The sequence below is a fragment of the Rhinopithecus roxellana genome, chromosome 11 (genome assembly GCF_007565055.1).
Source record: "Rhinopithecus roxellana isolate Shanxi Qingling chromosome 11, ASM756505v1, whole genome shotgun sequence".
Taxonomy (NCBI): domain Eukaryota; kingdom Metazoa; phylum Chordata; class Mammalia; order Primates; family Cercopithecidae; genus Rhinopithecus; species Rhinopithecus roxellana.
The window spans coordinates 44,524,613-44,548,866 of NC_044559.1; the positions used below are offsets into that span (position 1 = coordinate 44,524,613).

At 53.7% G+C, this 24,254-nt stretch overlaps 1 protein-coding gene across 2 annotated transcripts in view; it reads right to left on the reverse strand.

Annotated features, from left to right (window-relative positions):
- The window catches only part of FAM53B (family with sequence similarity 53 member B), a 126,599-nt gene that overhangs the window by 40,411 nt on the left and 61,934 nt on the right, over positions 1 to 24,254 (reverse strand). For both annotated transcript variants that reach the window (XM_030941400.1, XM_030941401.1), the window contains exon 4: positions 22,768 to 23,540. In XM_030941400.1, coding sequence (XP_030797260.1) covers positions 22,768 to 23,540 — 773 coding nt within the window. The remainder of the gene's footprint in view (positions 1 to 22,767; positions 23,541 to 24,254) is intronic.

Consider the following 24,254-nt stretch of genomic DNA (forward strand, 5'->3'; position numbering starts at 1 on the left):
GGTTTCTCAGACAACAGCAGCATCTGCCCTCGGACAGCCTCCACTGCCTAACTTTGAGGTGGGGCATACGACAAAACCATGGCTGGCTGAGGCTTTTAAATCTGAGCCAACCCTCCCGACCCTTACTTTCACAGAGTGGCTGCAAAACCACCTTGCCGGGCCAAGCTCTGTTACCACAAGCTTATCTCCTCTAGCAATTTCTGAGCTGGCTGTCCACCTAAGGGGCCAGAAGATATGTGGCTGAGAGAGAGATTTCTGGGTCCCAGGCCAGAGTCAACCTTGGTTTGGTTTTGTTTTTTGAGATGGAGTCTCACTCTTTCACCCAGGCTGGAGTGTCATGGCACAATCTCAGCTCACTGCAACCTCTGCCTCCCGGGTTCAAGCGATTCTCCTGCCTCAGCCTCCTGAGTAGCTGGGATTACAGGTGTGCGTCACCACACCCAGCTAATTTTTGTATTTTTAGTATAGACGGGGTTTCACCATGTTGGCCAGGCTGGTCTCAAACTCCTGACCTCAAGTGACCCACCCGCCTTGGCCTCCCAAAGTGCTGGAATTACAGGCATGAGCCACTGTGCCTAGCCCAGAGTGAACTTTCTAGGGGTTTGTCTTCAGTGGCGAGAAGCCCAGTGCTGCCCTTGCTGTTCACGTCTGGGTTTTGTTCCACCATATGGAGCGTAACAACCCCACCAAAATGCTTCAGGAGACAGAGGAAATTGAGGCAGCAAATGAAAGCAGAGGAAACGATCCATCCTCGCTCTGGCCCACAGTGTCTCAAGCATGAGGGCAACACAAGACAGCGTGGAAAAGACATCTCACTGGGACCAGACAAACAACCCAGCTGGTGCTTCCAGAGGAATGCCCCAGGAGAATGCAGTTTTCATTTTTAAAATTACACTTTTGTGCACCGAGATCAGCTGAATACACAACTCACTCTGATACCAAGGCTCCAGTTAGCTAAGCTTCACGAGCACTAAGTGCCCCTTTCCCACAGCCCCTCACCAGCATGCCTGTTTACTACCTGCGGGGCACAGGAAGGGCCCACACCAGGCCAACGGTGAGCACGGCAGAGCCTGAGACAGCAGAGCCGCTGCCTTGTAGCCTTGCCACATTCCTGGGCCCTATCAAGGGCCAGCTTTGGCTTTTGGTGAGAAATTGCCAAGCAAATCCAGTGACTTTCCAAACGGGGAAACCGAGATGTAAGGTCATCTAGATCAGGTGCCAGCAAACTTTTCTTAGAGAGCCAGAGAGTAAATATTTATGTTCTGTAAGCTATCAGGCTCTGTCATAATGACCCAGCCCTGCCTCTACACAACCCTGCTGTTGTAGCGTGAAAGCAGCTGGAGACAATATGTACGTACACAGGCAGAGCTGTGTACCAATAAAACTTTATTTATAAAAACAGGCAATCACTACATATTGGGTACAATGTACACTCCCTTAAGTGACAGGTGCACTAAAATCTCAGACTTTACCACTATACAATTCATCCATGAAACCAAAGGCCACCCGTACCCCAAAAGCCATTGAAATTTAAAAAAAAAAAAAAACAGGCAATGGAAGGATCTGACCTGTGGGCTATGGTCTGCTGACCCCTTCTCTGAGGTGACAGCTGTCACCACTCCTGGAAGACATGGCCATAACGGGAGTCATGAGTCCAGTGAATGTCCCCCGAGTCAGGAGGTTCCAGGGGTCTGTCCACTCAGCAGATCTATAGTTAGCATATTAAACGGAGGTATGTCGCATCCCCCACAGAACCCAACAGACACTGGGACCTCTGTCCTCTGTGAGTGTTCCCCAGGTCATGCTGTGATGAGAATGGTCCTCAGAAGGTTGAGAGAGGCCCAGGAGGAGAAGGGCCCATGGCTCCCCTCTAACCCACCTCAGCTGCAGAGGAAAAAGGCAGAGTCTAGCTCTCCTTGTAAGCCAGGCCTCCTGAAAGGACCCAAACAGGATCTGACACCTGGAATAAAGGCTGCGCCTGTCCTTTTCCTTCACCCAGCTGGTGGGCTCTGAGACGATCTCACAGCCACCGTCCCGCACTGCGAGGTCTCTCTAGGCCTCAGGCCAGGGCAGTGGGGAGGAGGGAAGGGGCCTTTTATGTCCTTTGCCCCCACCACTCCAACACCTCTGGTGCCCATCAAAAGCACGAGGAGGTTCCTTAAACAGGCTCCTGGGCTTTACCAAGGCCACCATTACTGCCCCCATTTGGGCACTGCGTGTTGTCACCACTTAAATTCAAGTTTCAGATTTCAGTAATGATCCAATCTTAGCCTACTTCATCCAGAACAGTGACAACTGTCACCTTAGACTTAGATGGCTCTGACGGCTGGCCTAGCAGGGGCCAGAGCAAGCTCCCTAGATGACGTTATATGAGATCCCCGCTGCCATCCCAGGTCTGGGTTCCGATCGGTGAGCCCGGCTGCTTGGCTGTCTCACACCAGGGATCCTCATGTGTCCACCAGAGCAAGGCGGGAAGTCCTAGCCAACCCTCAGTTCCATGACTCCAGCCCTCACTGGACCGGAATGCTTTGTGGACAACACCTGAGATGGGAGGGGCCTGGCACCCAGAGCCCTGCCCAGACCCCTTCCTGGGGAGTGGAACAAGCATGGGCCTCACGGCCACAGCTGGTCCTGTGACCACAGCTGCTACTCTGAACCTCAGCCTATTCCGTAAAACAAGCACAACAATACCCACTTTCCAGGGCTGTATTAAAAATAATCCACAACTACATGAACACTTAGCACAGTGCCTGCCACACTGTCCCCAATAAACAATGGTGTCATCCTTGCTTACTGAGTTTCATCAATGTAGGAGTTGATGTGCCCACTAGGGAAGAATCCAGGCCTCCTGCCTCCATTCGTTAGTCCATCCATCCATCCATCCATTCATGTATTCAATAAATTAATTTTAGAGGGTGGGCACAGTGGCTCACATCTGTAATCCCAGTGCTTTGGGAGGCTCAGGCAGGAGGATCGCTTGAGACCAGGAGTTCAAGACTAGCATAAGCAACATAGCAAGACCCTGTCTCTACAAAAAATTAAAAGATTTAAAAATCAGCCTGGCATACTGGCATGCATCTGTAGTCCCAGCTACTTGGGAGGCTGAGGTGGGAGGATCACTTGAGCCCAGGAGTTCAAGGTTACAGTGAGCTACGATCACACCACAGTACTCCAGCCTGGGTGACAGAGCAAGATCCTGTCAATCCATCGATTTTTTGGGAAACCACTGACACCTTGGTAGGTGCTAGAGGTCTAGTTAAAGAACCACACAGGTACAGGCCCTGGCCTGAAGGACCAGCTGTCACCACTGCTTGGTTACCGTGCCTCAAGCCTGGACTGCCCACCTGTCTACAAGCCTAGACCAGGTGAAATGGGGTCTCACACAGAGCAGGAACAAGAAGTGGTCACCGAGTCCTTTGCACACTGAGGGGCAAGTCTCAAATCTAAGCCTGTTTCTTCTTGTCGTTGTCTTTCAATGTCATGTGAGTGTGGACCCCAGAAGACCACAAGGCAGGCTGCATCTCCTCCCAGAGCCTCATCCCTGCCTCTCAGAGCTGCAGTGGTGGACGGGACACACACACAAAGTGCAAGCCTGTGCATGACCAAAGCCATCAGTGCTGTCATTTGTGTGTTGACCAAAGTTCCAAGGAGTGGGGCCTAGGCCAAAGGAGGTACAGAGCTCTGGCTAAGGTTCCTGACATGAACCATACTGCCCTCGTTCCTGGGAAAAGAGACAATGTGAGCAGGAGACCAACATTAGAGGCTAGAGAAAGGCTAGCACTGGAGTGGCTGCCAAGTAAGGCTCTGACCCCCACTCTGCAGAACAGGGCCAACCTGTCCCCAGCTGCAAGAGGAGCCAGAGGGCTGCCCAAACCAGACAAACCAGAGATGGCCTTCCACAGAGGGCCCGTCTCCCATATTCAGCACTTTCCATATTGAAGGAGCTCACGATGCACCTGGTGGTCTTATTAAAACACAGACTCGCCGGGCGCGGTGGCTCAAGCCTGTAATCCCAGCACTTTGGGAGGCCGAGACGGGCGGATCACGAGGTCAGGAGATCGAGACCATCCTGGCTAACACGGTGAAACCCCGTCTCTACTAAAAATACAAAAACTAGCCGGGCGAGGTGGCGGGCGCCTGTAGTCCCAGCTACTCTGGAGGCTGAGGCAGGAGAATGGCGTAAACCCGGGAGGCGGAGCTTGCAGTGAGCTGAGATCTGGCCACTGCACTCCAGTCCCGGCGACAGAGCGAGACTCTGCCTCAAAAAAAAAAAAAAAAAAAAAAAAAAACACAGACTCTGACCCGGCAGGTCTGGGCTGGGAACCGAGCTTCTGAAGTCCCATCGTGCTGCCAGGTGATGTCTTCGTGCCGGACGGTGAACTGCACTCTGGGAGCTGGAAGCTTTCCATGGTGATTTTTGGGCCTTTAACAAGGGTTCGTCGTGTGCCTTCATTTACCCCAGGGCTCACTTCTTCCAAGGCGCTGACTAGCAGCTGTATTCCCTGTACTTCTACCCTTGGGAGTCTCCAGAGACCGATGCTACTGCTCTTCACCTCCTCCCACCAACCCAGGAGGCTCTGGGCCAAATCTCCCAGGTCTCCCGAGCCAGGCACGGGACACCTCTATGCCCAGCCTCCATGTTCATCAGTGTACTCCATGAACACTGCAAGGTTTAACTGAGCTAACACCATGCCAGGCCCTGTGGTCAGTGCTGCCTGGATGCCTCCATGCTTTCCAGGGAGCTTGGGCACCAGGTTCACACAGCACCAGGCACTGAGAAGCTTATGACGCTCAGGCCTCACCTGGCCAAGACACACCTGTGGTGAGCAGGTGCTGGTCTCCACTTGAGAAGGGACAGAACTTGCATACACTGGCACCTCTTCTCAGGCTGGCCCCCAGGGCTGCCTGACACCAGCAGATAGAGCACAAGACTTGCAGAGAGCAGCCTCCAGCACCTTCACAGAGCCCCTGAAGGGAGGTTCAGAGCTGGGGCTCACTTACCCCAGGCAGCCTTCAAAAGCAATCCGGCACACATGACAATATTTGGCCTGCCTCCCAGGTGCTGGGCGCCTGGTGTTCATGGGAAGCGGGCAAAACCCCAGCCAAAGCAGGCCTCCGGGGCCAAAAGTCAATGGTGGCTGGTGCACCCTGGCATGCTGCTCGCCTCTAGGAAACTGGTCAGATTGGGGAGCTTGAACACTGGGCCGGGAAGGCAGTGACCTGGGCTCCAAGCCCAGCTCCACCATCACAATCTGCCTTTCTACCAGGGGCTACAAGGCCCCAAAGTCTTCAAAACCCACAGGGCTACAGCTCTGAGGGTAGAAAATTCCACGCAGATGGCACAAAGTTAGCCAACTCTCCGGCCCTCAGCAAGTCACCTAAGGACGGCAAAAGACAAGACCTGGCTGTGCCCAAGGCCAGGCCCTCAGTATTCATGCTCAGTGGCTACCCCAACCATCCACAGAAATGGGATAGTCCCGTATTCCAAAACAAAGATTTATTAGGCACTTGCTGTATGTAGGCACTGCTTTTACCCAATTTTCAGACCAAGAAACTGAGGCACGGAGAGGTTAAGTAGCCTGCCCAGGGCAGAAGGCCCCGTCATCTCACTGCGTAGGGCCAGAGGCAAGTCCCAAAGCTTCTTTCTGCTGCTGCTCGATCCAGGAGTGTTGCCTCTGGCTTTCTTGGCTCCTGATTTCTGACTCAGGTTGGCTCCCCTAGGACAAACTTGACAAAGCTCCTTTTTCCCTGATGAACTTTCCCTTTCTGGTAAGGCAGAAGGAGAACCCACCTGACTGGCCCTACAGAGGTCAACCCTAGCCAGTGGCCCTTGCTTGTGTGCACCAGGCCCTTGGCCCCTCATTGAGAACCAGGCAAGAAATTCCCAAGAGCTCCAGGCCCAACCAGTTCACAGCCTCCAGTGCTCTGCATAGCTCCACAGCCCCCTTCTCCACTGAAGGGTACCAAATGTGTGGGCACAGCCTTCTCCTACTGCCGCAAACCTGTCTACCGCCTGAGTGAGGTTCAAGTCTCTGGACACCTGCCCAGGGCTACCCTTGGCTGTCCAATGCCCACAGAATAAAGCCCCAACTCTCCAGGTGGCTCTCAGGGCCGTGGTCTCCACTCCAACCCCAGTTCCAGCCCGACTGTCTATTCCTGGTCTTAGGAACATCTATGTGCCTGTGTCTCCACTCCAACTGAGGGGCAGCCCGAGCCTGTTCCCCTGACTAGAGAGCTTCTTAGCTCCCCTGCAAAGGAGCCAATGCTAGGCCCTGCCCATGACAGGCAGAACCCAAAACATGCCCCTCGCTTCCTAGCACAATCCCATATGCATACTAAGTGAGAAATGAAGGCCCTATGTCCATCATCTTATTTTCTCCTGGCAACTGCTATTATGGATCCTGCTAGATGGGTGAGAAAACCAAGGCTCAGAGGGCAGAGCCCTGGGCGTTGGTCACATGGATAGGAGATATGGCCTTTTCCACATTTCTAGGTGATGACTTGTTGGTCCGGTGACCTCCAGGAGGCCAGGGCTAACTATCCTCTCTATTGCTGCATCCCTGGTGCCTACAAGGGCCTGACTCACAGCAAATGCTAGGTAAATAAATAGTGGCTGAACAAAGAGATTAATCTAGAATTGAATCTCGATCCTCAGAGGACGCGATCAGCTCATCTTACTGTGACTCGGCTTGTAGTCGGCTACGCAGACACAGTTGTCTCCACCCTAGCCCTGTAGCCTGCACCTACCCTACAGGTAAGGATGGGGTCTTGTACATGCTAGTCTTCCCTGAGCCCTGGCCCAGGCAGTTGTTTACAGCTGGTGTTCAATCAATGCATGCTGATTTGAACCAACTTACAGGCTTGTTGGCTGCCTAGACTCTGAGGGCCCAGAAAGTTCCCCTGGTGGGCAGGGCCATGTTTCTGAAGCTCCCGGCTGATAAGCTAGAGGCCCTGACATTCCTGTGAATCCCTCCCAGAAGGGCGGGGCAAACCAGAGCCACAAACGCAATTTTCCAGGAAAACTATGGTCAAGAGGCTGCCAAGCCCCAGAGACAGTATAGCTCTGGAACCTTCGGCTTGGTCCAAAGCCATCTCTGCCATATTTCCTTCCACTCTGGGGCCTTCCCTCCACCTGCCACTGCAACCTTCCAGGCTCACACTCACTGCTGGAGTGCTGGTAGGTGGGGGCTCACCCCAAGGAGCTCCTTGTGGATGGGGCTTGCAGCTGGCCAGCTGTGTAGAACCTGACATGAGTGGCTCGAGCAGGGGGCGTGTGGGGACAAAGGCACAGCCCAGTCATGAAATGCAGGACTACGACCATGGAAAAATGGCCCAGGGTTTGTCATGCTGCAAAGCTGTCTTCTCAGCACCCCCTGATGAGAAGCCCCCGTCTTCCTGTACCACCCTGTCTCCTGCCACCTCCCATCTCCCCCAGCCCTGCCCTGGCCACACACCAGGAACAGTAGGCTGAGCGGGGCTGCATGGGTACAGTAGAAAAGCATGCCTCAGAGTCCAGGGCAGGATGCTCAGGGAAACAGTGAACTCCCCAGGCCTCCCGGACCAGCCCCATGAGGAAGGTGGAGGAGGTGAGCCTAGGAACCTCTAGTTCCACCATGGACAGCCTGTGGGGCACCAGATGCTCTGGTCCTCAGGTCTCCTGGGGCCTGCTATACCCGAGGCAGAGGGCACAGCCCAGAGCACCCAGCACCTCAGGCAGGAGCCTCTTGCCCAGCTCCTCCTTTATCAGCTCGCATTGGGGTCTTCCAGAGGAAAAGGGTCTATGGCAGCACCAACTGGGAACCAAGGCTGACCCCCAATCCCCACTCTTACACCGGTACCCCAAAGCCCCACGCGGCAAAGCTACATGCGGCTGCTAAATGCTGGAGCAGTGGCCGGGCCAAACTGAGACCTGCTGTCACCTGACACACCAGTGGATTTCTGAAACTGGTACTAAAAAAGAACCTAAAATAGTGCATTAATGATTTACTTACATCGATGGCACGTGGAAATGACAGTATTTTGGAAATACTGGGTTAAATATATTATTTAAAGTCATTTCACTTTCTCCTCTTAATAACTGGCTACTAGGAATTTTAAATTATATACATGGCTTAAGTTCTGGTTTCACTGGACTGCTTCCTCTAAGACTCAGCCACCGCCTCTAAAATGGGTAACGACATGCCTTCTTCATGGGGCTATCTGGAGGAGAAAATACAACAGGTGAGTTTCTTCTGCAAATCTTCCCCCACCTCACCTGCCAACAGTCAGCAACCCACAGCTGTGGCCCAGCACGCCACCTGCACGGTCAGAGGCTGCCCTCTGAACCTCCACATCTGCAGGGCTGAGGAGGACTGGGCAGAACTGGGAGAGGCTCCTATTCCTGGTGCCTGGGGTGTGAGGCACCCGACTCTCCCCATTCTCAAACTATAGCCTCCCAGCCCCACCCAGGGTCACAGGGCAGAGGGCTGCTGCCTCCCTCACTGGACTGCCCCTCAAGCTAACGAGAATAATGCCTCCAGAGATGCCTCAAATGGAAGATTTCATAAGAAGCAGAGACCCTACTGGAAGATCACAAGCAGCAACAAAGTAAGATCAAGAACACCGAGCCGGTGCTGAGCCTCTCCAGGCAGTACCGCGCAGCTGCCCGCTCTAGAAGCTCTCCCTCATCAGGCTGCTTAACTCCCACGGCATGAGGAAGAGGACACTGAGGCCCAGGGAGGGGCAGCAACTTGCTTAGGGCTACTCGGCTGGTGAGGGGCACACCAAACCCCACACCAGGCCCACCTATCTCTGGAGCCCAGATTCCTCCCAGCAGGGGAGCCCAGGCCAGACACTGACTTCTATTTCCTGCTGTCCTGGGTTTGGAGCAGATGCCGGCATGCATATTTGCTCATAGTTTTCCCTGTGTGAATCAAGCTGAAGATCTGGTGTCTCTGCTGAGTGACAATTAACCTCACACCATTTCAGATGAGCTATTTTTTCTTGCCAAACAGTTAATGCTGCATAATCAGCCAACATCTACTGAAATGCTCTCCCCAAACACACAGCCATCTCTCGCCCCTTCGCCTAAACTGTGTCTGAGCAGGACTGCACCCCTCAAAGCAGGGTCTTTCTAGCCACTGGCTCCCCTGCTGCCGGGTATTTGTTCCCATGTTTATTTGCCATCAATTCTCAGAAAATTTTGTTGCCCGAGACTGTTGTAGATTACATTGAGATGGAAACTCTCTAGGTGAATCAGGCTTGTTTAAAGCTGGCTACCAACTAGCAAGGGGATATGGGCACATGCACTTCCAGTTAGAACTGCCTGGCAGACAAGAGCACAGCACTGAGTCCATCCCAGGCAGGACCTGTCCTTCCACAGGGGACACATGGTACAGAGCCAGAAAGGCACGACAAGGTCCAGGCAGCCCACAAGGGTGCCCTCCTTGTCTCATCTTCCTAGGGAGGCACAAGAGCAGAGGCAGATGACAAGTGGGGCCAGGGGCCATGAGGCAAGAGGGGACCTCATGGAGGCTGAGCGGGCCCAGCAAGTGTGCACAGACCAGGCCTGGCGGGGCATGGTGCGGCACAGCCGCCGTTACAGTGAGCCCTCAAACCACCTTCCCCTTGTGTGCCAAGTTTCAAGGGTGGGCACTGATAGGCCTTTTCCTTCTGGGACAAAGAATGCCAGGTTCTCCCGCCACTCCCTCCCAAGGCCTGATGTGCCAGTCACTCCAAAGGTGCCCCTCGGGAGGGAAGTGAGTGGAGGGCATCCGCTGCTGCCTCCGGAGCAGCTGCCAAGAGGTCCAAGAGAGGAGGCCAGCCAGGCCCCTGGCCTGGGAAAGTGCAGGGCTGGCTTGGACCTCCTCCTCACCATTCAAGACAAGCCATTTTGGGGGTTGTGGGGGGTAGAAGGCAGTGGCCAAGGGCTCAGAAGCTTCAGCAAAGTCACCAAAAAAATGGTTCAAAGGTCCTGCTTCGGGCAGTAAGAGGATTATTTCAAATTCTGGATGTGTCCACTTGAAGGATGTAACCCGCACTGTCCACACGCCTCCACTCAGTGTGGCAGAGCACCAGATCACTGGGCCCTTCTCCCTCATGTCCTGGACTTGCACAACCGGAGAGCTGAACCGCAGTGCCAGGCAGAACTAAAGCGCTCTTCCAAAGAGGCCATGGTGCTGACCACAGAGCCTCTCTATCACCCCCGTGCCCGGCTTTACCAACCTGCTCATAGTTCAAGAAATGCAGAGGCTGCTCAACGGTTGGGAGGAGAAGTCAGGGCCACTGGGGTTTCAATGATCCATCCGTTTATGGGCCCAGGGAATGTGACAAGTAAAAGTCATACATTCTGAGCACAGCCTGAGTACCAGGCCCTGGGTCAAAGGCTGGGAACAGCCCCAGTGAGGATGTCACTATCCCCACCTGGCCATCAGGGAACCCAAAGCCTAGGGCAGATCCCAGACTTTCCTGAGCCCTGCGCTTCACAAGTGGTGGGGGAGCTCACCTCAGGAAGGCAGCCCTATGGAAACACGGGGGCCCATGGGCTGTCGAGGCCAACGACTGAGTGAGCCCCACTCACCGCTCTGCCACGCAGCCAGTGAGCACATGGCCTCAGCACTCCATTTTCTTCCCTGAAAAGCAGAACAGGAGGAGCCCCTCATAGGCTGGGTGAGGCCCACACACCTGAGGGAGGACGCCCTGCAAACAGTGGCCCGTGGATTAGGAGTTGGTGACCCACTTCCCAAAGCCAGGGCCAGGCTGATGTGTGTGCAGATATGGCAGGGGAGAACTCAGACCCCCCGTGAGCCTAGGGTGGGAGGTGACACTCATCACCATGAGAGGCACTTGCAGAGGTGCCTGATTAACTTCCTCTGAGCCTGTGCCCGACACTGGGGCCTGCCTAAGCATCTCTCTGGTATGCTTTCACCCTCATGTGCCTTCTTGCCATGACCTCCTTGCACCGGTTTCCCTGGGGCTGTCTGCGGTCAAACCCCCAAAGTGGAAAATAAGCATAGCAGTCAGGTAAGGCAGGTGACCGAGCATCCCATCAGATCCTGGCCCCAGAGGCCCCGATGGCATTCCAACCCTGGGCTCCAGGCAAAAAGCCCGCTCCTCACTCCAGCCTGCAAGGACGACTGTGATGGCCCTGCCGACCTCTCAGGCATCCTTTGCACCCCCGACTCAGGAACCTCAGCTTCACTGTACCCTGCACTCAACCACGCCCACTCCGATCCCAGTCACCCCAGCTTCGCTGTGCCCTACACTCACCATGCCCACTCCCACCTCTGGGGCTTGCCTTCCCTGTCTGTACTCGGGACGTTCTCCCTAATTATCTTTGCAAAGCTGAACACATCTCATCATCTGTGATTTGTGCCAGTGTCACCTCCTCAACAAGGCCTCCCTGTCCCTTCAATCTAAAGCTGGCCACGTCCCACTTCCACCTCCTCTCATCCCACCTGGTGATCCAAACCACGCTGGCCTGCTGGATTCTCATTAGTGCAAATATCGCCATCTGAAATGGCCCTGCCTGCCTGTTGTTGGCCTGCATGACATCCATCCCCTCTTTCTGCATTGCAGAAACATCCCCAGGGCCTAGCTGAATGCCAGGTGGCCAGCACACTCCAGGCAAGGATCTGCTGAGTGAAGAACAAACTAGGACGGAGATGCGACGCGCGCTAGAAGAGATCTCCAGCCCCGCTGGAGAACGTCAGACAGCATTCAACAGACGGATGCTGAGCAGAGCGAGGCTGGGGGACAGAGGCGGCCGTGCATCTCCCGTCTGCTTCCTGTGCCGTCACCATCATCCAGCCATGCTGCGTGACCTGCAGGAGCAATCTGCTCCGTTCGCAGCAGTTGCTTCCCGTTTGCTGCATTTCCAACATTCACAGAACCAATTTCATCGCCTTCCCTTTCCGCGGGACCAGCTGGCCGGCGCCCCCGCCTCTCAGGTCTTGCCCTAGCCCTGTGGGGCCAATGGATTCCATGCTGCCAAGCTTTTAGAAGTGCAGTCTCTGCCCGGGGGTCCCCTAGCCCAAAGTGGGGAGCGGCTTCCTGTAGCTGCTTCTGTGTGATCTTAATACTTCGTTTTCTCTTCTTGGCTTTTCAGTTTTTCAGAAACCTAGCTAACCATTGCTCACAGTGAATTCACCTCATCTAATGGGCTGGTTTCTGCCTCTGACAGGCCCTGGCTGATCCAGGACGCCTGCCTCACCCACTCCACCCACAGAGCTCCAGCAGAGAAACAGCGGGGGCCTCCATGCCGCCACCACTACTCCATGAGGAGTAAATGCAGTCTGTGGCCCTTCAGGGAAAGGGGGGGGGTGCCTGATGACCTCTGGTGACACATTACTGATGTGAACTCGCGTTACTGCTCACAAATTAAGCTTCTGGTGGTTGCATTATATTTTGCAACCAATTGTTGCTTTTGTTTTCCAAGAGATTTTTTTTTAAGCCACTCCACCCCCTCCCAAAAAGGAATTATCCAAGAGCTCTACTATGTCTAACTTTCAAAGGAGGCATTGTTAATCTTTTGGCCATAAATAGGCAATTAACACCCACTCTGAGTCTAGTCAAACCAAGTTCCCGCCAGCATGGGGACTGCAGCAAAGGGTTTGTTCTTCATGTGGCGTTTGCTTTCTGATTTCTTGACTGTGGCCTGAAGTTGCAAGAAAGAGCGGTCATTCCGGATGGCTGACACCACAAAAATGGTAAATAAATGGGCTCCTGCAAGCAGGAGAAATTCTCTACTGGTGCAGTGCTTGGGGCGACAGAGGACTCTGCTGCAAAAGGCGAAGTGGGCTAAAGTAAAGGCTTCACACTGATGGACCCACACAGGCCAGCAGCCTGCATGGTGTCGGGAAAAGGCCCGGTCAGGCACCAGCCGTGCTGGGCTCTGGGCACAGCTCTGTCTCCATCCCACACCCATCTCGGTGATGCACTTCTTTGTGCTTCCTGCTCTGGCCCTCGCCCGCAGGCACCATGCTAACCTCGGGCTGGGAGGGGCTTCCCACCAGGCGTTCTCCTGATGTCCCAGATAAGGAAGCAGAAATAAGGCAGACCTCCCTTTCGCTGCATCCTCTGAGGCCCAGCTGGGGATTACTCGGCTTCATTAGGAGAACTGAGGAGGCCATCACAGGCCCCTTGTTTCCGGGAGCTGCTGTCCCAGCTGTTGTAAACTGACCAGATGTGGCACAGCTGAGACAAGATCCAGCGTGACAAGCGTTAGAAACCATGAAAGAACCCTCCTGTGGCCCTAAGCTGCCCCCAGCCCTTCTCCAGCCCAGAGTTCAGAATGGGCAGCCACTTTCAAGTGGACAAGAACAGAGAAGCGCCGGGCGCGGTGGCTCAAGCCTGTAATCCCAGCACTTTGGGAGGCCGAGACGGGCGGATCACAAGGTCAGGAGATCGAGACCATCCTGGCTAACACGGTGAAACCCCGTCTCTACTAAAAAAAATACAAAAAACTAGCCGGGCGAGGTGACGGGCGCCTGTAGTCCCAGCTACTCGGGAGGCTGAGGCAGGAAAATGGCATAAACCTGGGAGGCGGAGCTTGCAGTGAGCTGAGATCCGGCCACTGCACTCCAGCCTGGGCGACAGAGCGAGACTCCGTCTCAAAAAAAAAAAAAAAGAACAGAGAAGCTTGGGCAAAGGAGTCAGAAGTTTGCAAACTGAGGGCTGACAGGAAAGGGTAAGGAATGGGGCCTCCCCAGTGGCAAGGAGCAGCTGGGCTAGCAAATCACAGATGTGCAAGGACGGGGGGATAAGAGAGTCCCATAGATACTTTCATACAGAGACAAAATAGGTCATGGTGATCCACTGGATTTCAGTTCTACTGAGAACAGATCAAGAAGAAATACAGTCAAAGTGAGGACTGCAGGTTAGATAACAAGAGGGACTTACGATGAACAAACACTAAACAGGGTAGCTTAAAGAAAGTTGCCACCTTTGGGGATTAGGATGATTGATTCTCTGCCCGGTGAAGCCTATGACCAGGGTGAGGTGGAAGTCAGCCCTGCTGCTTTTACTCTGAGAACATTTCTCGAGCCCCTTATGCCTATCACCACTTCCACTGCCCCCACCATCGTCCAGCCCAGCTTCATGTTTGCCAGTAGCCTCCTGCCTGGCCTCCCCACCTCCCCCAGAACCTACAGTCCATGCTGCTCACTGTTGTCCCAAAGGAGCTTTTTACGGGGTGCTATTGCTCCCCTGCTTAAAACCTACTAATGCTTCTACCCTGCACTCAGAGTTCCTGTCATTCATTCACTCTGCCGTTGCACACAAGGCAGGATATCAAACAGGGTGTGGAACTTGCCCTTAACAACCCACCCATGAGAACTTGCCTCGGAAATGTTCAACACTATATACTAGAACAGGCTTTCCAGACATTTCTGAAGCAGCGCCTTGTACTCGACTCAGCGTTAAGTCAACGTTTGGGAACTGCATGGGAAGTTTCATTGGCAGGCGGGGACACCATTGCTCTGCTGGGTATAGCAGCTCAGTGGGCACTCACCCTAGGACCTGGATCCTCCTCCAGGTCAGACCCTTCCTAATCCAGGCTGAGCTGGTACCTCCTGACTGAGGGACCCGAACTCTCAATGCCATCTCCATATGACACAAACTAGTCCCTGGGCATCTGTAGAGTCACAGGGCTAGGAATATGCCCATCTCTACCGCCCCTACAAGCCACAGACTCAACTAGGGAGCTTCTGGGACCCCGATGTACTAGGGTTCTGCCCCAGACCTGCTAATTCAGACTCTCTCGGACAAGGTCTAGGAACCTGCAGTGTGTTGGCTTCCAGGTAAGCCGACACTCATGGCTACACCTGGGCAGATGCACACACGGTCAGAAACCCGAGGGTCAGAGAAGCAGGGCAACCGGCTCACAGTCACCACACAGCCGGGTGGCAGAGTGCCTCTCAAACCCAGCTCTTCTGACTCCAACCGCAGCTCTATTCCAACAACAGCGTACCTCTGTTTCCCTTAGGATATGAGAGGCCTCTACCACGTGCAATAAGGCAAATCCCTGCCCTCAGAGTTACAGAGCCCGGGACTCATACCCCTGCAGCCCCGCTCAACAACTCAGTTGTGACCTCAGGTGAGGCCTTCTTCTGGGGAGCAGGGATGCGGCAGAGCACCTCAGCGCTACAGAGACAAGGAATTCCTGAGGGGAGGATAGTTCACACTTGAAGAACAGCAGCTCCCTCCTTTTGCCAAATTTCTCCCCTTACTCCTAAAGTGCGACTCCCAATATGGCAGCCAACTCTTACTGAGAACATGTCCTGGGCACACAGTACTAAGCTCCGAGCACTTCATACAAATGAACTCATTTAATGAGACATTTAACACAGTGAGAGAGGGCGTCGCCACCCTTCCTTGAGGATGGGGAAACTGAACCATGAAGAGATTTCATAAGTTGCCCAGGATGAGGATGGGGCTCAGTCCGTGGGCAGAGCTCCGGCCTGAGGCCCCACTCTCCCACCAGCCCTCTGTCTCCTCGTCTCAGCCCATGCTCTCTGCTTCTCCTTCAGCAGCCTGGGAACAACATGAGGGTTTCTCTAAACCTTCCACTGGGGGCCCTTGGAGTTGAACCAGCCAAAGGGGCAAGAGCCAGCTGACCCACAGGCCGTTCTTACTCTGGCTTCCATGAAGCAAGACTGGCGATATCCTCTGATGTGGCAGGGCCTCAGCTGGTAAGGCCTCGTTCTCCCTCTGGCCCATAGGCCTTCCAAGGGCAGAGCCTGCTAGGGTCTCTGAAGCCCCTTTGCCAGCACCAGAGCAGGGCCTGGCAAGCCAAGAGCACTCCCAGCACACCCGGGGCTCTCATCTGAGCAGCTGGCTTAGGAAAGGGCCCCTACTTCAGAGAGCTGGGGCCTCCCAGAGCCTCATAGCTTCTCAAACGTTCTCTGCTCAGGATGGCTCTCAACTGAAGCATGGAAATCAGTAAGTGGCACTAAAAGCTGCCTCCCTAGCAGTCCCCAGATGAACTCCCATTTTCCTCTTCCTCAGGAGAGCAAAGCTATTGTGTCAACACTCGGCCTCGATCCCAGTGACCTTAAGCAGATTGCTTGTGCAACCTGAGGGCTGTGACTAGAGACAGAAAGGAGGGATCTGGGCGGAGGCTGCAGTGAGTCAAGATCTCACCACTGCACGCCAACCTGGGCGACAGAGAAACACTCTGTCAAAAGAAAGGGAAGAAAGGGAGGGAAAGGATGGGGAGCAGGGAAGACGAGAACTAGAGCTGAAACTAGTCTCCTGGAAGCCTGATGCCAGCATGCGCCACAGCTGGCAGGATCCCGGCCCACCAAGAGTGGGGAGCCCAGGACACTGCCCACAGCAGCAAAGGGTACAAGAGCAGCTACCATGGGAGAAAGGCTGCAGCAGGCCCGGGCTTTCTTTGTTCATCAAAGCTGGCATTTGCTGAGTACCAACCATGTGCCAGATCCATGCCACATGATTCCTCCCACACTCATGAGCAACAGGCACTGCCATTCCCATTTTACAGACACAGACATGGGGCCTGGGGCACACAGCTCAAACGTGGCAGAATGGGGACACAGCCCCAGTTATCTGACTCCGAAGCTCCCACTTCTCACTGCCACACTCTCTATGCCCCATGCACATCAGTTCTCTGGAAGGGTCAGCTGAGTGGTCCTCACCCAGGACCAAGCACAGCAGTGGGAGCACTGAGCCTGGGGTCAAGAGGTCAGGGCTCCCACCTTCCGGGATGCCTCGCCATGTGACTTTGGGCAAGGCCCCAACTCTTCCTGGACTCTAGAGGCCTCATCCTCAAGTGAGGGGATGGGTTAGAACAGAGATGGCAGATGACGTTCAGTTACCCATCAATTAGCAATGGCTGCCAAGACTGCCAAGGGGAGGATTCTAAGACCTCCACTAAGTTCACCTGAAAAGGCTGCCATGATTGATTAGCAATGTCTGTCAAGAGCACAGAAGGAGGCGTGCTAGTTCAGCACCCAAAGCTGCCCCCTTGACATCCCTAAACTCTGACAGCCCAGGTCTTACAGGCTCTCTTCCTTTGTTCAAGTCTATCCTATCTCTAAGTCAGAAGCAACTACTCCCATGTGCCTGCCCACAAAAGTTTTTGCCTTTACTTGTATTTAGCATTGCTTTCATTCCAATGGGCTTTCTAGGGCTTTCCAAGCCTACCTCTCTCACCAGATCTTCACATTGTCTGCAGTCCGTGTTATAAGGGGTGCTCCACCTCTGAATTCCTCTACTTGCCATCGGCACAGCTTCCCACCCGGAGAGGAAGGGTGCTGAGGGTGCAGGGCGGTGGGAACCGTAAGCAGCTGAAGGGGAACAGCCACTGGCAGGGTGGACAGGAGAAAGTCACAAAGGTGCAGGCAAGCTGGGTCTGCCACACAGAAACTTGGCCAAGGAAAGGCACAGCTGGCCTGCAGCTGCTGGGGGTGCCTGAGCAAGAAGTCATGTAGCCAACCCCATGGCGACCAAGAAGGGCCACTGTCCCTCAAAGGTGGCCCCACCGGCACAAAAGACGGAAAGTGGAAGCTGGCTGGGGGGCTTCACTTGGAGAGGACCTGTCCAGCAAAGAGCTGCGAGTCACTGATGAGCATCTGCACAAGCTCTCACGACTTCCTGCAGCAACCCCTCATCCTGCACAGCCCCTGTAGCCCCACCCACCCAGCTCTCCTGGACTCACCCCCAGGAATAAGGCTCTCAGCGGCTTCCCAAAGACATGCTGGCATGCTGGTTTCTACCTCATGCTTCTTTTCTACCCCAAACTGCCCCTGGCCAGCTTTCACGGTCCCTCAAACATCTGCTAACACAACAGTTGCTGCCTGTTCTGAGGCCTGCTCAGGGAGGTGTGGGGACGCAGTGTGTGGGCAGCTGCAATCAATCAAACCTCTGTTTCGGCATCCCGACCCCTCCCCACAAACATCTTGCTTCTGTTTGAAGCACTGTTGAGAAGTACAATTTGTTACTCTTTCAAGATGACCAGCTTGAAGTTAAAAATACAGCGGGACTATGACACCCAGGGGGACTGCATTCAATGGGTGATCTTTTTAATTGTTGCTTTTTTCTGAAATCTTTGCTCACACACATGTGATCTATGTCTAAATGGCCTCATATAGCTCAAGTCTTGCTGGGAGCCAACCAGTGCTGGGTGGTCAAACCAGGTCTCAAAAAAGCAGTAAGGAAAATGTCAGCAAAAGTCCTGCTAATAAACGACTCACACCCTCAGGCTGGGCCCTGCCCTCAATGGCACACATTGTCATTTGGCAAAAGGAAGGCTGCAGCCTCACAGAGAACACCAACCAGGAGGGCCAAAAACACCACATGAGGAGGAAAGCTGTGCAAGAGGCCCACGGGGCCAGGCTTGCGCAGGGATAGCAGCACAGCCAGTCCTCTGAGCTGCCTTTGGGCAACTTGCTCTGTGGAACCAAGTGGTTGTAATTACAAGTACAGGGAGGGCAGCCACTGCGGGACTAGGTCCCTGCGTCATTTCCCCCATTAGGGCTTTCCTCACTACAGTCAGTCTCCCCGACTCAGGATCCAGATGGCCACCTCACCTGCAGCCTCATTCAGCATCTCTGCCTGCTCTCTTGGCATTGGGGTTTTAAGAAGACATGAGGAAAGACAATCTGAAAGCAATGTTGACACCCCACCCTGTGCATCTCATCCCCAACGGACCAGAGTTAACTGGGACAGCTGTGCCCCAGGGATGCGGCTAGGAAGGGGTAGGGTGGCCAGCGCGCCCCCGGGATATTTCCACCCTAGTTTCAAGGGTGACTGATAGAAGAATGTTCACACACGGCCAACTTCCTCTGGCAAGGGGGTGGGGGCGAATCCAATTCTGTCACCATTTCATAACCCTGGGCTCTGAACTCAGAGTTGACTGCAGGCTGAGCTGAGCTGCAGGGCAGGCCTCCTTCCCATTTACAAAAGAAAAGCGATGAGGCAAGAAGATGAACAAACAAGACACAGAAAGTGGCATGAACAGAAAAGGGAGGATGGAAACACAGGGAAAACGGTGGACAAACAAAGAAAAATAGGCATTGCTTTTTTTTTTTTTTTTTTTTTTTTGAGACGGAGTCTCACTCTGTTGCCCAGGCTGGAGTGCAGTGGTGAGATCTCGGCTCACTGCAAGCTCCGCCTCCCGGGTTCACACCATTCTCCTGCCTCAGCCTCCCGAGTAGCTGGACTACAGGTACCCGCCATCACGCCCAGCTAGTTTTTTGTATTTTTAGTAGAGACGGGGTTTCACTGTGTGAGCCGGGATGGGATGGTCTCGATCTCCTGACCTCGTGATCCACCCACCTCGGCCTCCTGAAAAATAGGCATTCTCATAGCAGACTGAGGGCACTTCCCAGGAACGTCCACCTTCTGCTCCTACCTCTGCTTCTGGAGGCACCCAGAAGCAGCCCACACCTTCTCTCCAAGTCCTGTGACTGTGACGATGATCATGAGTATCTGTCAGCACCCAGCCTGTGCCAGCCAATGCACTGGGTGGGGGGGGGTATGGGTACATATAGATATAGATACAGACACACACACACACACACACACATCAACAGATGTGGACACACACACATATATAAACACACACCCATATGGATAGCGCATTATCCACATACGTTGTTTCTCTTGCTCCTCCCACAGTCCTGTGGCAGTGGTGGCATTTGCTGCACAGACATGTCAAGCAATTTGCCTAGGGCTTCCAGTCTCCGGCCCCACCTCTGGAGGCCTTCTAGTGTGTCAATGTCGCCTTCTAAATGCAGATCCAAAAGTGAACACCATGCCCAAAAGAGCCCTGGCAGGCATAGGGACCAAGAGAGCTTCAGTTTCCTCAAGAGGGACTGGAATGGACAAGCTCTGAGGTCACATCTCCTGACATCCTCTGCTTCTAGCACAGAGTCTACACCCCAGGGCACTTGCTCCTGCTGAACTCAACTGTGGATACAGATGAGGGCAGGGCCTTGGACCTCAGAGCTTCCTGCCCTCTTACTCTCTTGGATTCTCTCCCTGGACCCTTTCCTGCGGGCAGGCTGGAGGGGCTCCAGCTACCACAGTCCATCTGGCCATACCGAATCATGGCCAGAGGGAAGCCGCCGTGTACTCACGCACACCCTCAAGATCTGATCTGGGCCCCAGTCGGGGCCTCTAGGGGAGCTGGGGCTCTTCAGAATGGCCAGCTGCTCCAAAGGTCTAACTGAAAAGGCCTTCTGCAGACTCACACACCTGGCCTCAGAACCCACATACGAAGGGGGCCTTTACAAGAATGCACAAGTGGAGCTCTCACCCCCAAAGGCAATGTGTAAACCAAGATCAAAAGGCCCATGAAAGAGAAGCCAGAGCCCAGCGGAAGGAAGCGTGGGCCACACCTGGGTACAAGCCTACCCTTCCAAAGATATGGAAAGCCCAACTCCAAGTCTTGCCTCCATGGGCATGCAGAGCAGACCCCAGCCCCTTCTCGGTGGTCCCAAATGTTGAGTGAAGCCACAGCATGTAGAAACTGGAGTCTGTGGCCAGTGGTCTAACCTCAGGGGCCATCTAGCAACATGTTAGTCCTTGTACACCAGCAACATGCCCAGCTCATCAGGTTACCATGCACGAGGCCCTGCACTGTCCAGGGCTCTTGATAAATACATAGGGATACCCTAGGCCTCGTTCTCAGGGCCCCACAGAAAAGCAAGGCCCACCTCCCCAGGCTAGAAATCAACTGATGATGGAGCCAAAGCAGGCCGAGCCCCATGGAGAGAGGGCTGACTAGGGTCTAGACTCTTGATGAGGGCATGGCTCAGCGTTCACGGGCCCAGCCTCAGGGCTCTGGCCATAGGCCTTGGGCACACACACTTTCCAGAGGACCCCCTCTACTTTCCCTATGCCCAAGACCCGCTGCCAAGAAGGCGGCCAAGGACAGACAGGCTGAACCAGAGCAGCCTCCTCAGGTTCCGCACACCTTCCCAGATCTGGGAGGCCTGCCTGGGGCCAATGAAGCCATCTATACAACTGGGCGCGGCCCCACTGAGCATTATATTTTTAAATAGTATCTAACCAAACGAGGTCAAGAAATGTCTCCAATGATGCCAGTGGTGTTATTCCAACCGTGGCTAGTAACATATAATAACATGTATGTTGTTTTTATTATCTATCTACTCATTAGCTAATAAAATATGCTCAGCATTAAAAATGTAACTGAAGCATTATCATACCCAGAACTCTGGGCTCTGGGTTTTCCTCAGAAGTCACCCAAATCTGTCACCTTTCCAGACTTTTTACCTATTTAAATTTTTCTGAAGAAGGGAAATTCCTCTTGGTGTCAAATAAATGCGTTCAATCCCTGTCCAGCTAGTAAAGTCAAAAACGTTCCACTACACTGCAAAAAGAATGGCACACGCCTGGAGCTGCGATGGAAGAAATGGAAACTAGCTGAGGAGGGGCAGGAGCACTGACCCACACCCCTTCAGGCTCTCCCCCAGGCGGATCCCACTGACACAGGGGAGGAACAAGCACACCACCATCTTGCCCTCCCACTGCCCCAGCCAGTGCCCAGGCTCTTGAACAAAGGTGGCCAGAAAGTCTGGACTCTGGGGCCAGATAAGCTTTAGACTTAAGACACCTGCACCTCTCTCTATGTTGGGAGTAGGAACTAAAGGAGAGAAGAGCAAAACCCCATCAAGAGAAACTGCACATTCTTTGTAAAAGGAAAGAAGACCCAGTTGAGAAAACAACATTGTTGAGAAAACAACATTGGGCTTGGAAGGAAGTTAGCTATGCCCGCCCAAAACACAGTGAGCACGATGAGCCCGCCTGCCCTGGATCTGGCCATAATCCTGAGTGACCAAGGCCAACCCCTCTGAAACCATCCTCACCAACAAGAAGATCTTCACCCCTTGAAACCCAGTGAGACCAATGTTTACATAAATAAGTCCAGAAAAGATGATGGTCAGACTGCGGCATTAAGCAACTGACAGCTCCTGGGTGAACACAGAGCCAATAGTGTTGTGGCCCATCACATCCACCCATCCTTGAGTCAGAGGTCACAAGGGCCAGCACCACTTCCTCATCCCCAGCCAGAACCAGATGCAGCCAACTCTCAGGCTCAGAGACGCTCCTGATGACAGAGTATGAACTCCAAGTTCATCTCATTCAAATCAATATCCAAGATCAGTGTTAGCACAAGGCAGAGCTCCAAGACAAAGAGGATAAAGTCCAAGTGACAGGGGCGTGTGGCCAGATACTTCTACAGCAAAGGGCAAGGATGATTGCAGAGGCAGCTCAGAGAATATTGGTCACAGCATCTTGAGGGCCTCACATTTCAACAGTTTAATCAAAGGAATAAGCTCTCCGCAATCACTAGCTCTCGGAAACCATTACCCACACCCCTGATCTCAGGACCAGCATAATCCAAGGGACACTGAATCCCAGTGTGTGTAAACGTTTCTTGCAGCAGCTGCAGGGGCAGCTTCCTGGGAGAGACAGCTCCAGTGAAGGGCCGGAGGGGAACACCAGTGTTTGGTTCAGTGAGTCTGCCCACCAACAGCCCACCTCTCCCCATCCACCTGCCCTTGTACCCCTAGCACTGCACTCACAGTGAAAGGGAATATTTGGCTGTAAATAGAAAGAAATAAGCGCTTTTAAAAAACCAACTGGAAATAATCTTTCTTTGAATAGGATTTTAAAAAACAAGGAAACTAACCCCCTCCTGGGTATTTCTGAAACTGGTGTTCTACGCTTGTCTAGGACGGCCCAGACCCAGCAGAGGCTCCAGTGAGCACCAAGGTGACTCCAGGATGCTGGGGCTCTTACCTGTGCCATCTTGGCAAGGTCTAGAGAAGGCCTCTGCTCCTGCACTTCTTCAGGGCGCCGCCTTTTAACACCGACCTTCTTATCGTTAAGGACACACGGCTGGGAGCGGCTGCGGGAAAGGCCGCTGGAGCGTCTTGCCAGCTCTGGCGTTGAGGCAGGTGTGCTGTTGGCTGAGGGAGGACAGTATTCCACAAAGGAAAACTGCTCATGTGAGCAAGAGAGGGACCGTTGCAGGTCCAGCCGGCCCCCTCCCATGGGATGCGGGTCAGGGTTCCAGGTGTCACCTGCCTGTCCACAAGGGGCTGAGCCTGGCACCCCTTGGCAGGTCTGCCCTCCAAATCGATGGTGGAGTCCTGCCTGGTCACAGGGTGAGGAGAGCACATTGGCCCGGGAAGGGAGGCTGAAGCTGGAGCTCCTCTGCATGGTGCTGAAGCCGTTGGAATAGCGCTGGACGCTGCCCCCACTGTAGCAGCGTCTCTTTTCCACAGGAGTCCAGACTTTGGAGCCCAAGGGCCTCCAAGATGTCCGGCAGCTGGACATCTCATCGGAGAAGGACAGTGAGCGGCACTGACGCTTGCTAGGGGGTGCTGAGGGGTTCCCGTTGTGGTCACTGATGCTGAGGTCTTTGATCAGACTGGTCACAGCACAGGCGGTCACTGCCTCCCGGTGCCATAGTGAGTTGTCCTTTTCAGGCAGGCATTCCCAGATGCTGGTGCTCGGTTGGTCAATCTGAAGAGGGCATTTCCTGTCCAGGTCTCGCCATCTGTCATTTTCTGGTTCATAAATGACAAGGAGAAAACATGATTTGAGAAGGCCTTCACTCCAGCCCTTTAATATCTCCACACCAACAGCCCGTTTCAAACACAGTATCTTAGAGCCAAAAGGCCCTTAGAAACCATCCAGTCCAACCTCATTTTACAGATGAGAAACTGAGGCTCAGAGAGGAGAAGTGAATCTCAAGGCTTTGAGTTGGAAGTTGGAAGCGGAGCAGGGCCTAGAATACAGATACACCCCTGGGACTCCTGATATGGTTTTCTTTCCAGTGTACCATACTGCCTCCCAGGAGAATCCAAAGCAATATTTTTCATCCAAAATGCTTTCTCATCTTATGGGTGGGAAACCGACTTGCCCTGAGCCCTGCCCTGGCCAGTAAGAGAGTCAGGACAAGACATATGTTAAGTGCCACTGGGTTCTCTGCAGTTCTCAGGACTGGGACTCGATGCTCTGGCAGAAGACCACAACCAAAGATGTCTCAACACCTCAGATGGCCAAGGCCAAAAGATGGCTGGGGCACTGCCAGGTTAGTTCACCCCAATTCCACCTTGAAAGCCTTTGCTAATAGAAGCTGGAGCTGGTACTGATTTAGATCACCTCCATCAAAATGCTCAACATCGATGTCACCAATGGCTGCCAATCACAGCATTTTCTCTACGTTCACTCGATTTTTCACTTAAAGCAATTAAAATCTGTAAGAACAAGTCTTGGGC